The following is a 15180-nucleotide window of genomic DNA, read 5'->3' as shown; positions in this document are numbered from 1 at the left end:
ATGGGAAGTGTTACCTGCATGAGCGCTGACAGAAAAATCACAGGAGTAAAAGGTGTGTGCTTTGCATGAGTATGACTAGCTTTGGCCTTAGAGAGTGTGCAACTTTCAGGACGCAGGGCATACTGTAAACAGGTGAATTTACTCCTCATTTTTCAAATCCCATATTTCAGATGACAATAGATATGGCTGGAGGCACCAAAGGAGAGTGAACTTAGATTGGGGTAGAAGTTTGGGTTGGGATGAGAGGCATCTGGTCTTTGGTTTGCTCATTAGGGAATGGGAATAATCCCTTTACCCTTGTGTAACCATTGCAAGGATCGTGTAAGATACGATACGTGTGAGATAATCTGATTGTATTAGATGACAAAGAAATTATATAAACACACTATTCCTTAGATATATCATAAATAATAAGGGAGAAAACTCTGTCATCTTTATAGAGATTTAATAAATTTAGCCTTTAAAAGTTTTTTTGTACTTCCTTTTCAGTCTCTTCAAATTGTTGATAACGTTAATGCCTAATACGTACTGAGCACTTCCTGTGTTCTAGACATTTGGGGTAAATGCGTTAAATGGATTAAGCTCATTTAATTTTATAACCATCACTGAGGTAGGTTCCATTATTACCCTCATTTTACAGATGAAGATAAGTAAATTGCTCAAAACCACACAGTTAAGGCAATAATGGAGGTGGGATCTGAACCAGACTTAGCCACAGAGCCAGTTAGTCAGAAATCTAGTCATCCTCTAAGACTGTGGTCATCCAGAAGGCTCATAGCCTTCTCTAAATTCAGTTGCCCTCTCAGCTGTGCATTTGAACTCTAATCAGATTTTAAAACACATTTGGAAACGAAACAAATGATTTCAAGAGAGGGTTTTAAAGACACACACACGTACACCCAACTTTTTCATTAGAAATTGGGATAAAGAAGAACTCTCCTGGCATTGCTGTTTGGATTCAGAAACAAGCCAGTGCTTCTGTTCCCTGTTGTCACTCAGGCTTACAGTGCTGACCCCATAGAAATGGCAGGAGAAATTCCATCCACCAGCAGTGTCCTCTTCTAAGCTTTCAAATGGCTACCAGCGGCAGAGGCTATTCCACACCCTTGTTATTTTCTCTGTAAACCTGCTAATTTGTCACCAGAAGGGAGTTTGGGACATACCTTGTTTAACCTTTTTTTTTTTTTTTTTTTTCAAATGGGGTCTAAGGACAAGCAGTAACTTGTCGTAGGCCACCATAATCCTGAGTGTGCTTTCACATTTTCTAAACCTTTCCACAATGTGTTCATTTGGACTTTACAGAATTTTTATCTCAACACTTGTATTGTACTGTCCTGGGTGAAAGTATACTCTGTCACTTATTTTCCTGTCTGGTTACTTGGGAACAGCAGCCTCACAGCTTCTGGTGTGGCTTCGATCAAGGTCAGCCCGGAGCCAGGCCTTCTGGCCCTTGCACTTGAGAGTCCATCTGAAAGCAGAGTTTCTCCTGGGACAGAAAGCCTTGAGAGGGGATCATCTGTAGAACGCTCTCTGGAAAGCGTATTTCCTGCCTGCTGGCAAGGAGATTAAGTCAAAGGTTTTGATACTGATATATAGTCCTAATCTTGCAAGAGCTTTCAAGAACTATCAGGGCAGTTATAAGGAGTTTTCTTAAATCATTAGGAAGAGGGAGATAGGCAAATCCCTTAGGGTCTACATGATGAGGGCTTTGTCAGGCAAGAAATTTAGCTCCAGGGAGCTCTCTCCCCCCTGACAACAAGTACATCTGCATCCCCTGGGTGCTTTCTGTAAGGTTTATCTACATTTATATTTAATGGAAATTTAACATTTTATGTATAGCCTTTTACAAATAATTATTTTTGCTTAATTAGAACTTAACATGAGTAGTCAACAAGTTTTATTTTTGCCTTGGCTTCAAGTCATTTTCGTTTCTGATAGAAGATATGTTCCTTCCCTTCCTCTTATTCACCTCCTGGGCTCTCTCCATCTCCTCCCCCGCCTCCTTCCATCCCATGTGGTGTCTCCTCTCCAGGTTTTCCTCTCCCCCTTCCACTTTCTCTTTCCCTCAGTTTCCTCCTCTCTCTTTTTGCTCCTTCTTCCTTCCTCCCTTCCCTTCCTTCCCTTCTTTCTTTCTTCTTTTCCTTCGCCTTCCTCCCTCCCTTCCTCTTCCTTTCCCTTTCTTTCTTTCTTTCTTTTTCTTTCTTTCTTTTTATTTATTTATTTCTCTCTCTCTCTCTCTCCCTCCCTCCCTCCCTCCCTTCCTTCCTTCCTCCCTTTCTTTTCCCTTCCTTTCCTTCCATTCTTTCTTTCCTGGCTTTCATCATATGCTTAAGAGTGCCAGCTGCCATTTTTAAATGCCTGTTGTTTACATTGCCTAGCCCAGGGGATACCTCTTTCCAAATTTTTGTCATTTTACCATCACCTTTAAAGTTACATGCAAAAAGCATAACATTAAATTAATGGGGCAAGGCACAACTAAATGTGATTAAAAATTGTACTGTAGAAAATGAGTACTGAAAAGCTTAGTACCTTGAACAGAGGAAGCAAAAAATTAAGATGAGGTAAATACTCATTCTGGATTAAAAAAATGTGTCGAGTCAGCAGAAGGGGAAAAAACGTCTTCTCAATGTAACATTATAAAGAATCTAATACCATTTTCTAAAATGGAAACTGACAAGTTAACACTAAGTCATCTGGGGCAAAACTAAACATGCCCAAAAGGTTTCACATATTTAGGAATTCTCTCTTATATTTCAAAATTTTGTTTTTAATAAGAGCAAAAACAGATAAAAATAACTTGAATTCTCTTAATAAGGAATTGTATACATAGTTTTATTACTACTACTACTACTACTACTAATAGTTATTTGTACCAGGCATTGTACTAAGAGCTCTACATGGCTTATCTTATTTAACTTAGTCCTCTTTATAACCCTGAAATGTAAATGTTTTTGAGATCTGTTTTATTTTTTAAGAGAAAATGTACTGTCTTAAATGGTCTCCATCTGTCTTCTTAACCTTAACCATATCTCAGAATCCTTTAATGTTTCAATGGAGGGTTCCTATTTTCAAGGTTACTATCAGGAAAAGAGCCAAGGCACCCAGTAACCTGGGTAAGATTTGATATCATAAAAACTGTGTAAGACACTGAGATAAGATTTAGTAGTCGAGAGTCTCTGTGAGTTGTTAAGTTGCTCTCTGGGAGAATTTCAGTGCTCTAGATTTCAGGCTGAAATCTGTATCTGAAAAAGAAGGAATATTGGCACAGAGAAAACATTTCATTACTTCGTGTGCCTTTATTCAATCTATACCTCATGGCTACTATTTCCATAGGTTAGAAGCATAGATCTGAGAGGAAGTCTGTTTTGCAGGGCATTTTACTGAGTGAAGTAAGAAAGCTGTGCACCAAAACCATCTTTAGCATAAGAAATAAATCACGTGAACGCTAAACATATTCCAAACACAATGTACACTTTGTGCTCTGTGAGGTTCAGTTTGCTCACAGAAGAGCTGTAGTCAACAGTAAACTAGAACAGTTATGTCTCATAGCAGATATCAGTCTTACTGTTCCCCTTTGCCAGAGGTTACACAGCAAGACTTTAAAGGAAAAGCAGAGTTATGATCCAGATTAGCTCTTTGGGGTGCAAATTTGCCTTGCCTCTTCTGTGAAATCCTCAGTAAGGTGAACATATGCTCTGGTTTCCTGGGACAGTTCCGTTTTATGCTCATCCTGATGTAAGACTCAATAGCTCTCTCCCTTAACACTCTTAAGACACTCTCAACCTAGAAAGAAAGTGAAATAACATTAATTTTGTAACATCAATACTTTGAGCAAACACGTTTTGTATACCTGCTGTGATCGATACAGCACAGGTGTCCAAGAGATTCATTTTCTATGATGTCAACAGGGCTGACAGTGACCTCTTTGGCATCAGTGACTGTGGCAGGATGCAGCTGGATGCACGAAGACCCCAACCCCACAGTACACATACCCTGACACCTATCACGTTGCCTTCTTGTTCCCATTTGGAACCGAATCAGTGAATGGGAGCACTTGTCATTTTGGTTTGAAAGTCAATGAACAGGATTCCCCAAATATGTAAGGAGTGTATATTGATCCTTCACGTCTTTAAGAGTTTCCTAAATATCTCACAGCTAGGAAGTAGATATTTCTTTGGAAAAATCTAGTTAACTTTCTGTTGTGATACAGGATAGTAAAATAGGTGATATGAAAGGATCACTATATTTCAAGCGTGCAGTTATTGGTATTTTGTGGACTATTTAAAATAAGAAGATTTTAAGAAATTATGTGGAATTATTAGAAAAACTTGTACAATATAAATCTCACATTTTCAGATTTATAGTTATAGTTCTTTTTTATGGGTAATTTTCTTTTTACATCTTCAAAAGAAACCTTCATAATGCATTAAGAAAAACACTGTCACTACCAAGCCTTTCGATGATTAACTACCCTATGATATTTCTTTCATCCAAGCTGGTTTATAAAGGAAAGCAAAAATGACAATAAAAGAAATGTACCGATTTATTCTCTACTAATAAAGTATTGAACATTAGTGGAAAAAGTGTGAAATATTGGAATGCAACACAGAGCAATTCCACTACCCATTGCAGTTTTGGGTCATATACTGTATATAAAGAGTAATTACTTCATTGGTTGGAGACCACAATGGAGGAATATAGAATTTGATGAAAGAGACTTTAAGATAAAAATTTTATCCCAAAGCACTTGAAAACTTTGCCAACACTCCAGACTGTTTTATTTTGGACTGTGGTGGCCAGGGGTGAGGGGAGTGGGCGCGGGGTGGGAGTGCAGAAGAAAGAATGAAAATTAAAAGTGAGCAGATTTTTTTTTTAAAACTCTTTAGCCAATAATCAACATCAGTACTTGGATTTAAAGAATCTACTAAAAATAGTCTTTGTAGATGCCTGAGATGACACGTTACTAATGAAGATCCCATATTTAATATTTGCACATGACATTATTAACATTAAATCTGGTGGTTTCTAACACATCTTCCACTTCCCATTTTTGAATCAACTTTCCGGATTTCATTTTCTTGCTGATCATGGTGTTTACGATAATAAATTTCTAAATGTTCGCAAGTCTTTTCTTCTTGTTTGTCTCACTGGGATCCTGGGTAGGAACTGAAATCTCCCTGGGTAGAGTGGGAAGGTCACATGGTATATTGTGCAGAGAACAGACTCGAGTTGGCTGGTTGTAACCCTAATTCAAGCTCTGTCACTTTTCCGTGAGCCTCAGTTTTCTCTCCTGTAAAGTGGAGAAAAATATCTGTGTTGTAGAGTGGTTGTGAGGATTGAATGAGCTGTGTGAAAAGCACTTTATGGTGCTTAATGAGTATCTATTTACATTCTACTTCTTTCTAAAAATAATTTAGAATACAAAAAAATACATTAAGAAAAAATAGATAAACCGTGTAAAATCATGCCCAGGGAATACTGATTCATTTATGTCTTCTATCCATGTTACTTTAATAATGATATTAGAGAAAATCAGGGGATTATCCTGATTATAAAAGTAAAATATATTAATTGCAAACAATTTGCATATTACAGGAAGATATGAGGAAGGTAAACATCCATTATCTTTAATATTTTGACACATTCCCTTCATCTATTTCCATCCTGCTCATTTCAAAAATAAGTTAGAATTATACTTTATATCACATTTACTTCCCATTCTTTTCAGTTTCTATTAGATCATAAGCATTTTCACTGTCTTTAAGCAATATTTTGTGATTTCCTAATAGTCTATCATTTGTATGTAACATAATTAATTCTACCCAACATGTTAGTGATTTTTCTTTTTGTTATTATAAACAAAACTGCAATGAAAATTGTTTCAGATGTTCATTGACTATATTGGTAATCCCATCCCTTCATTTGTCATATTTGTTGCAATTTTTTTCCCACTTAGCCTTTTAAATTTATCATTACTTTTGATATGTTTTTAATGTTATTTAACTTTTGCTATCAGTTATTTTTCTTTGTGATTTTCTTTCTCTACTGCTTGTATGTTCAGGAAGTTCTTTCCTATTCCAAGGTCAGTAAATAAGTTACCTATCTTTTTCTGTTTTTATAATTCATTTTTAGCTTTTTGCTTTTAAAGTAATATAGTATATATTTGGGATACCTCAGTTTGAGATAGATGCTGGGGTAGATTTGAGCTATTACAAATAAGTTCGAGAATTTATTAAGGCAGAATTTAATATAATTTCCCCCAAATAGTTAAAACAATTACCCAGTAACATAATACTTCCTTCTTTATGATAGATTTATGATGGTGCTTTATCATACAATGATCTCTCTTTCAATGCTCATCTTTCATATTTTAATTACTTAAATAGCTGGTACAATAAATGCTTTCTCATTATTTCTCTTTTGCAAACATTACTTGCCTATAGGTATTCATTTATTCTTCCAAATAAATGTTAAAAACACTTGATCAAGTTCTCCCCATTTCACTCCACTCCAAACACATTAGGATTTGCCTGACATTGCATTAAACCTTCGTTCAACTGAAAAAAAAAAAAAGTATACATTCTTTTAATATTCAGTATTCCAATGCAAAAACATAGTATCTCTAATTTCTTAATATAGATTCTGTACATTTCTTGTTAAGGTATGGCTAAGTGTTTTATATATTTTATTGCTATTGTGAAAGAAACATTTTTCACCTCATAATTTCAAACTGGTACGATATTATTCTCATTGAACTTTCATTGTATAATCTGCATGCTTTGTCTCCAACTTGATTTATTCTGCATGTAGAAAAATATTTTGTAAGAGCACTTTACTTCATAGACAAAATGAACTTAGCTGGTGTTTGAGAGAGAACATTGAAGGCCATGGAGATTATTAGAGCAGACCAATTTTGTAATTATGAAAGGAACTAGAAGGAACCACTGGTTATCCATTTTATTGTAAAATGTAAAATTACATAGGTGAAATGAGTGCATTTTATTTTATTACTGGGGAGGGAAAAAAGACAAGAAATTGATGCACCCATGTCTGTAATGACGTGAAGGGCAACTTTTGAAGACAGTGGGGGCTCCGAGAGTGTGTAATTGTTCTCTGTACTCTGAGCCTTATGCGTTTCATCTACCTCATTGCCTTACAGTCCGTTTTGGTATAAGTGAGATGAATAATGTAGACAATATCTCCCATGGGAATTAAATTTAAAATGAGGGCTCTAAGTAACTGGTATCTAAAGATCATGTTATAAAACTGGCATCCATGTCCTCAGTCCCACTGTACCGTTGTCCTTGGAGGCTGCCCACACACCTGTCATTCGCTTGCCCTCAGTTTCTAAGGTGGCAGGATGCCAGCCCCAGCCAAGTGTTCACAGTGCAAAGTGCTTTAGACTCTTCTAAAATGAAAGTCAGTATGTAAATGTGCAACATGACGACATTATTATTCTAGCTTCCTGGCTGCTTTCAGCAAGCACTGACTGCCACATGAGGTCTCAAGTGTTCTGGCACAGTGTGCAAGTGTTCAAAAGAAGTTAAAGTAATGAAATTGGATCTACATTTCCATAGAGATTCAAGCTGGCATGGAGGAATGGAGTCATGGGTTGGATGGTCTCCACCAAACAGCCTAGGCAAGTGCCTGTGATGCCAGGCTACTAAGCAGAATTTTCTATCGTGAAAGGGCACCACTGTTTCTTCCTCTGGGTCTAAAATTACAAAATGTGGCCATTTCTCCCAGGCTCACACCACTCTCTGGGTGCTTTGTGCTCAGTCCTCACCCATCCATTCCCAGGAGCACACACCAGATTTGCTTAAATCTAGCACAGGCTTTAAAATGAAGAATAAAGTACAAAGTGGGGGGGTGGTGTTTAATTAGAACCCTGACTAATAGAGCATGAAGTATGTGACTATTATTCATAAGAGGCAGGGCCAGGCTAACTGTGTATCTGATCTACCTAAGGTGCTGTCTAGAAGTGGCCACTTACTGGATTTCAGTTGACCTTGTTATTTTTTTATTTAAATTTTTTTTTGCAGTTTTCATTGCTCACAGGTCTTCTCATTTGCACCCAGCATTCCCTTCTATTAAAATATCTGGAGCCAAGACCAAACTTAGGTGTATGGGTGCTGGGGCCAAGAAACTGGGTTTGCTAAGTATCTCATCGTGGTAGGTCCAGGGTCAGCACAGATTCCGCATTTGGTCATTCTGAGACCTGATCTCTTTATACCTCCCCTCCCCCTGGCTGAGATGTTTCTGTTTGCCAGGGCAAGAGCAACAGAATCTGAGTCTTGTGCTTTGCAGCCACCTTTATACTAGCACAGGTCCGTAATGCTGAGTACTCTTCCTCCTCTACCTCCTTTCATATCCTAAAAATTTCATGGGCTTCACGTATCCATTTATATATATGCAAAAATGAAGTTCATTTAAGTTTAAAAATGTAAGAGTGGGACAATTAAAAGAATTCAAGCCCTCAAGGATACCTTTACTCATATAGAATCTCTCTCTCTTTTTTATTGTATTTTAGGACAGCGAAAAAAAGGGATTTATAAATAAAATCTATGCCATCCAGGAAGTATGTATCAGTGTCCAGAACATCCTAGATGAAGTTGCTTCCTTTGGCGAAAGGATAAAGAAGTGAGTGATGCTGACATGTGAGCCCTGGTCTTCTGTGGGACAGTGTCCATTTGTTTCTCAGAGGGTGAACTGCCACATTCTTTCTGGCAGGGGACACTCCTGGGTGGTCTATTGCTCAGTTTTATCATTATTTACTTTGTTTCTGCCAGTCTTTGGTTTTATGAAAGTTCTGTCAATTTCCTCCTTGAAATTTAGAACATATTGGTTGGAAAGAAGTCATACTTGTAGCTTTGAAGAAATAACACCGTCCTAAATTTTAGCACATTTTCACAGTGAGACTTTGTTCTTACACAGAATACGAAATTGAGATAGGAAAAAAATAAACCAAGTTAAATGAGGATTTCAGGTAATCAAGACACACCTGCATTTTATTATTGGTCGAGTTATAATTTCATCAATAAAGTTAAATTTAAAAAAATCATACTATATATAGCACCCTGCAAAAATATGCTTTCAATTTTGTATATTTAAATAGCTGAGATCATAATTATAGATGAAATAAACTAATACTTTGTCATTTAGAAAATATACATAATTTTTATAATTTACAAAACAATTTTTTAAACAAGGAAATAGAGCTTCATTGAGAGCTGATGTAAAATTAAGAAACATATTACTCGCATTTTACTTCAAATAGTTTTATTAATATATATTTTAAAACAACTGTTTAATTATAAAAATGGTAAGGTGGATTTGTAATTAGTTATTAGTAGAAAATATACTAAGGCCCCGTACCGACTAAACTATATGAAAATTGGCCTACATAATGATTTCTAAATGATCTATTCAAGAAGGGGTGCTGTATATCTGGATAAGCTTACATTTTCCTAGTTTTATATATCTATTCATTGTTTACTATTCATAACCAAAAGTGTTCTGCAGATTTAGATCCTTGGGCATACATAGAAATTGAAAGGAGTAAATTATGTAAACTAAAGGTGTGAGTCATTCATCTGGTGCCTTTCATGTTTCAAGGCATAATGCATTTTATTTTGTATAATTTTTTGTTTAACACATTTCCGCATATGCATAGGTGCTGAGTTTCCACTTTTTCATATCATATCAGACAGAACAGCCTCCCTCTCACTCCCAAATGTGCCTCTAAGCAACATTCAGTATCAGACTTCTAAAGACTGATTTCCACATCTTTTCTCTTTTCTTCTTCTCCATGTTATTTACATCTCTAAGCATGTTTCCTTGTTCTCCACAACCTGTCTGCAGAAGCAGAGTGTGAAGTTCTAAATGGGGCATTTCCCTATTGAATATTGTCCTTTCTGAGGTACACTGTGTATTGATTACCTGACAGAAACACCTCATTTATACCAGAAGACCCTGGGTCAACTCTAAGGTCAGGATTGTGAATGCCTAAAGGGGAGAGGCTTCTTTGTAACTCTGGGTGTTAGGAGACTCAGACAGGTGCTTGGCTGGAAAAGACCATGGCCAGTTGAAGGAAATGACCAGATCCTGGCTGTGGACCAGCCTTGGGGCAAACTGGATTTTGTGAACTTTTCAAGGTATAGACAGAGGTGCAGGTATAAGCTGAGGTACAGGAGCACAGCAATAGGATCTAGTGAGTCTTGTAGGAGCTATCTTTTCAGCACAGTAATCTTTCAAATACTGTAAGAGAGAAGCTCCTCCTGGGGTCATGTGGGATAAAATGGATCTATCCAGAAAGCAGATACAGAAGCAATCTTTAAGTACAAAATGAAAGCCTCCATAATTACCACATCTTGTTACTAAATCATTCCAGAACTTTCTTGAATTGCATCTCTTAAGATCATATTCTAGATATAGATTCCACAATGCACTGTGGAAAAAGAAAAGGGCAGTCTTTTTTTCCCCGTGGGAAAAAAGCTACACTGGTTTTCCTTGCCATTTTTCCTTCCAAGAGGAGGAAGAACACAGGGAGGGCTTCAGTGAGGCTGCCCAGAGAGAGGGTTTTCTGCATGAAGAGCCAGTGCCCTCACACATGGAGTGGTGTGATAGATGGCTCTGAGCTGAGCCACAGGAGAGCAAACAGACCCTCAGCCTTCTGTTCTCTCTACAAGCGGGCAGAAGCAAGGGAACTACAGGTGTCAGTGAAGGAGGGAAGGCATGATTCTTTGCCTGGTGACAGTTATAGGACTCACTCTGGCCATAGGAGATTAAAAAAACACGACAGCAAAGCCAGACCCCAAGAGTTACTAAAAACAAGACAACCAGATTGATCCAACTTTGGCTTTTTTTACTAGAAAAAAACATTTTTAGGAATCTGACCTAGAGAAAGATGAAAAGCAAGCCATATGCCACAAAGCTAAGGAATAACTCTTAAGTGTTAGGCTGAAGGGCAGTACATGAGAAAATCTCTTGAGAAACATCCTTTATTGGATCAAAAACTTCCCTGGAAAAACCCAGCCCAAGTGAGCATAGCATCCATTACTGAGAAATTAGAAGAAATAAAAAACACTGACATTTATCCATATCATGTACAATTTCATATTTTCTTGAAGTGTCTTGGCGCCCTTCTCACTGCTTGCTAAGAAGAAATGCCATACTTTAGACTCCTAGAGTTGAATGGCTCTAATAACTTCATCTTGATTCACATAAACATGTTGCCATCACTACCAGTCTTCCTGGATACAATAAAAGCTGTCCCCATTTTATAACCGGGAAGGTTGACGCTTAGAGAGGTTTACCACCTAAAGTCACATAGCAGAATCTAGGCTTTGAACACAGATTTGCTACCTTCTTTGGTTTTTTTTCATTAAATTATGCTAAAGAGTCACTCAGCAAGATGTGTTAGTTCCTCTTTGGAGGCTGAACTTCAAGGCAATGGTATGCCTATAAATGGAGATATGGTTATATACCCAACCTTGAAGGCTCCATGGAATGTTTCTGTTTACTTTATAATTTTGTCACTCTCTCTTAGAAACTACCAGACTCACAATAGATGTTCTACACAAAAAGCCTAAAAATATCCCAGTCTTGCCACGTTCCATTTGCCTTCTGTCTTGATCTTTCTTTCTTTTTGTCTCATTAAAGTCCTTCCCATCTTAGTACTGTCTCTTTTGTAACTTCCTGTCCTTCTGTTCATTGATCCCATTTTTGTTCTTTGTTCTGATGTTATATCATTGTCAGTACTCCGTCTTGCTTCCTTCCCTGACCCTCTACATTATTAGTCACCAGCAGTGTGGAAACACTGCAGAGCCATCAGCCAGGCCCTGTTATAACCCACCCTTTTCCAGCTTATACTCCCTTTTTAGTCTTCCCAAAAAATCTATCATGTGCCATGTTCCCCTTTGCTATCAACAAGGTAGGGAGAATGGTAGGTAATGTTGACTTTATTTCTTAATTATGTATTTCTGGGAAGAGGGCTATGATGGCAGGTGAATTTTTACAAAATTCCCCCTTCCTGACTTCTAATTCCATTTGAAACATAACTGAAGTGGGAAGTGAGTATTCCTCTAAGGATTTCTAAAGTTCTGAGGATTTACACAACCGTGTAAGATTTAGATCTATGGACAATCGTTGGCAACATTTTATTTCCAGTGTGGTTAATCCTGTGTGAGAGTTCAAAGAAGAAAGAATGGTAGCCCCAGGGGCATTCTCCTCTATGAAAATTTGGAGAAAACAAGATTCAGTACTAGTTTTAGAAGTAGAAAAAGATTTTTAAACCATGGGGAGTCACCCAAGTAGTGTGATGACTTTAGACCCTTAAGTCACCTGGGACAATCTGGAGAGGTTGGTGTCAACACCCTTTACCTGGGCCCTGTGTTCATGAAGTTGAGCAGATTATGACTAACCTGTGTCTTCTGGTAGCCTATTACAATTGGCATCTATTCCAGAGAGAAATACAGTCTTTACTAGATCCTTAGTCCAGATTTTGAATCAGAATCACATTTATTTTCATCTTTGTTTGAAAAAAGTATGAAGTGCTCAGATTGCTGATGTATTCATTTCTCATTCAGTACTTTCAACTGGACCATCCCATTCTTAAGCTGGCTGGCCATTGTAGCCCTCTGTGCGTTCACACTCATCCTGTACCTCATTCCGCTGAGATACATTGTCCTTGTCTGGGGTAAGTAAAGCCTTTTTTTTTTTTTTTTTTTAACTGTCATAGCTGCTAAGAACAAACTATTTTTAAGGGATGAGTTATACCGTCAGTAGTTCCCTATATTTATGGTCATGAAGTTACTCCATGATGAAAAGAGACAGGTCAGTTAAAAATCACAAGAGTATAAAGATTTAGGTCTATCTGCAAATGCATTTTTCTTATCTGGCACCATAGGCTCCATCATACTATAAACATGTAGTTGTGCAGATTCTTCATATATCAAAGTGTAGCTTTGTCTAGATATCACTCTGATTTATTTCCACCATTTATACATAAACAGAGGCATTTTGATCCATATGGTGCATTTAGGACAATATGCTTTTGTGCTGTGGTACTTTATCTTACGGAAATGTCCGTAAACATGGTACTATATATGGCTGCCTGTTTAAGAGGTCACCTTTAAGGAAGCAGGAAAAGGGTCCTTGGCATTGGCAGGCTGCTTGGGAACAAAAAAACCTGCTTTATGTGTACTAAACAAGAATGCTTCTTGTTAAAACCCACTTTAAAGGTGATATTTGGGGGTCCTAATTTCTAATGCAATTATGCTTCATGCAAACAGTTCCTATGTACCTAGACTATACTTAGGTGGTACTTTCAGCATTCTTCATAATTTGGGGGTTTTTGGGTTTTTTTTCTTTCTCTTATCTGACACAATTGTTTGGAAAACTCAATTTTCAGTCTCCAAGACCAACTAACATAAAACTACATTAATGATATATACATATATATATATATATATATAAACAAGACTGGGTAGGAGTAGAATTCTCTACTTGCCCCTGGCCTGCATTACACCTGAGACTGCTAAACTTATACAAAATGCAAAGAACCAAAATGGGTTTTAATTTCAGAACACATGTGCTTACACTGAAAGCAAAAAGATGAAAATGAATGTTTTGTTCTTTTCTTCTTAAGGCTTTTAAAGAAATATCCTGGAATAAAATGAAAAAGGGTCTGATTTCTCCAAGCCCTCCAGTTTAAAAATCCTTACCTCGCTATTCTTTTTGGCATATCTTGTCATATCTTGAGCACGCCCTCTTGCCCCTTATCATCACTATCATTACCTTTACATCTTGGGTAGGGAGTGGAGGGTGAAGGGAAGGATGATTATGTTTTCCTGCCTTAATTTCTATCATTTAAAGAAACAGTTTCAACTAAGACAGTGCTTTCACTATACAAGGGAAGAGGCATTTCCACCTTGTTCTTGCGTCGCTATTGTATGCTCTTTCATTCCTTCCTCTGATATTTAAAACAGGTGCTGTTTTATTGAAGGAATTAAGGTAGGGCGTTAGGTGTGGCAGTTTATTTACCTCTAACCTACTTAGGGTCAGACCTGCCATCTCAGTTGTGATAGGTGGGGAACTCCGGGTTTCCTTTCCCCAGGTTCTCAGAAACTGGAGCCCACGGCAGGCATCTGGCTGTGTAATCTGGGTTGGCCTCACTGGCAAGCTGTCTTAAACGTAATTTGCAGAGAATGTGTTTGGGTCTCTTGTTTCATCAAATAAAATAAAACAAAGAACAGTATTCCTTTAGTGGTAGGTGATTGCTGAAATATTAAATAGAAATTTAAGACATGAGTCTCACATGGGGAGACAGGGACCAAATCATAATTGCATTAGTTTATTCTGCTGAACTCCCTGAAGAAGAGCCAAGATGCTCCAGTTTGTGACCCAGTTTTTACCACTCTGATTTCATAAAAAGCTGTTTATTTATGTATTTTATGTGAATATGCTTGGTAATTTATTAACTGCAATATAAATTTAAAACAGTAGACTTATCCAATTGAAATTCTACATTATTCCATAGAATATGTAGAATAGGTACTTCTAGTTTTATACATTATTTTGACATTTCTACCTCATTAACTTTGGGGGGTTTGTTTTGTTTTTCGTATAATAGCTCCAAATTCATCTGTGTTTGCCCCCATCCACATTTGCTCTTCAGGTAGCACAGAGGATTCACTGTTGAATAATTTAGCATGGGTAGGTATGGCTCATTTTTAATGGTTCTTGGCCATTTTAATCCAAGAAGTGATCCAAGTAAGTCAATCACAGTAGCATTGTTTGCAAGCCTTAAATTTAAATTTCTTATAATTTAAAAGGAAAATTGGTTTCTAAAAATGTCAATGCCAGAAATATAGAAATGGAAACATATTTTCTTTCTTGTGATGAGAACTTTTAAGATCTACTCTTTTAGCCACTTTCAAATGTGCAGTACAGTATTAACTAGAATCACCATGCTGTACATTAGATCCCCATGACACTTTATTGCTGGAAATTTGTACCTTTTGACTCCCTTACCCACCTCCCACTCCTCCGCCTCTGGTAACCACCAGGCTGTTCTCTGTATCTATGAGCTTGATTTTTGTTTTTGTTTTTTTTAAGGATTCCACATATAAGTGAAATCATATGCAGTATGTGTCTTTCTCTGTCTGACATATTTCACTT

The 15180-nt window shown here is 37.2% G+C and overlaps 1 protein-coding gene across 22 annotated transcripts in view; it reads left to right on the top strand.

The window, feature by feature from the left end:
- The window catches only part of MCTP1 (multiple C2 and transmembrane domain containing 1), a gene marked incomplete at its 3' end in the record, with an annotated part of 528826 nt that overhangs the window by 501189 nt on the left and 12457 nt on the right, over nt 1-15180 (top strand). For all 22 annotated transcript variants that reach the window (XM_081230423.1, XM_081230441.1, XM_081230442.1 and 19 more), the window contains 2 exons: nt 8531-8640; nt 12588-12697. In XM_081230423.1, the coding sequence (XP_081086549.1) occupies nt 8531-8640; nt 12588-12697 (220 nt within the window). The remainder of the gene's footprint in view (nt 1-8530; nt 8641-12587; nt 12698-15180) is intronic.

The sequence above is a fragment of the Mesoplodon bidens genome (assembly GCF_964165515.1).
Source record: "Mesoplodon bidens genome assembly, chromosome: 4".
NCBI lineage: Eukaryota > Metazoa > Chordata > Mammalia > Artiodactyla > Ziphiidae > Mesoplodon > Mesoplodon bidens.
The sequence above is the reverse complement of the archived record's forward strand: the minus strand, read 5'-3'. Positions and strand labels throughout refer to the sequence as shown.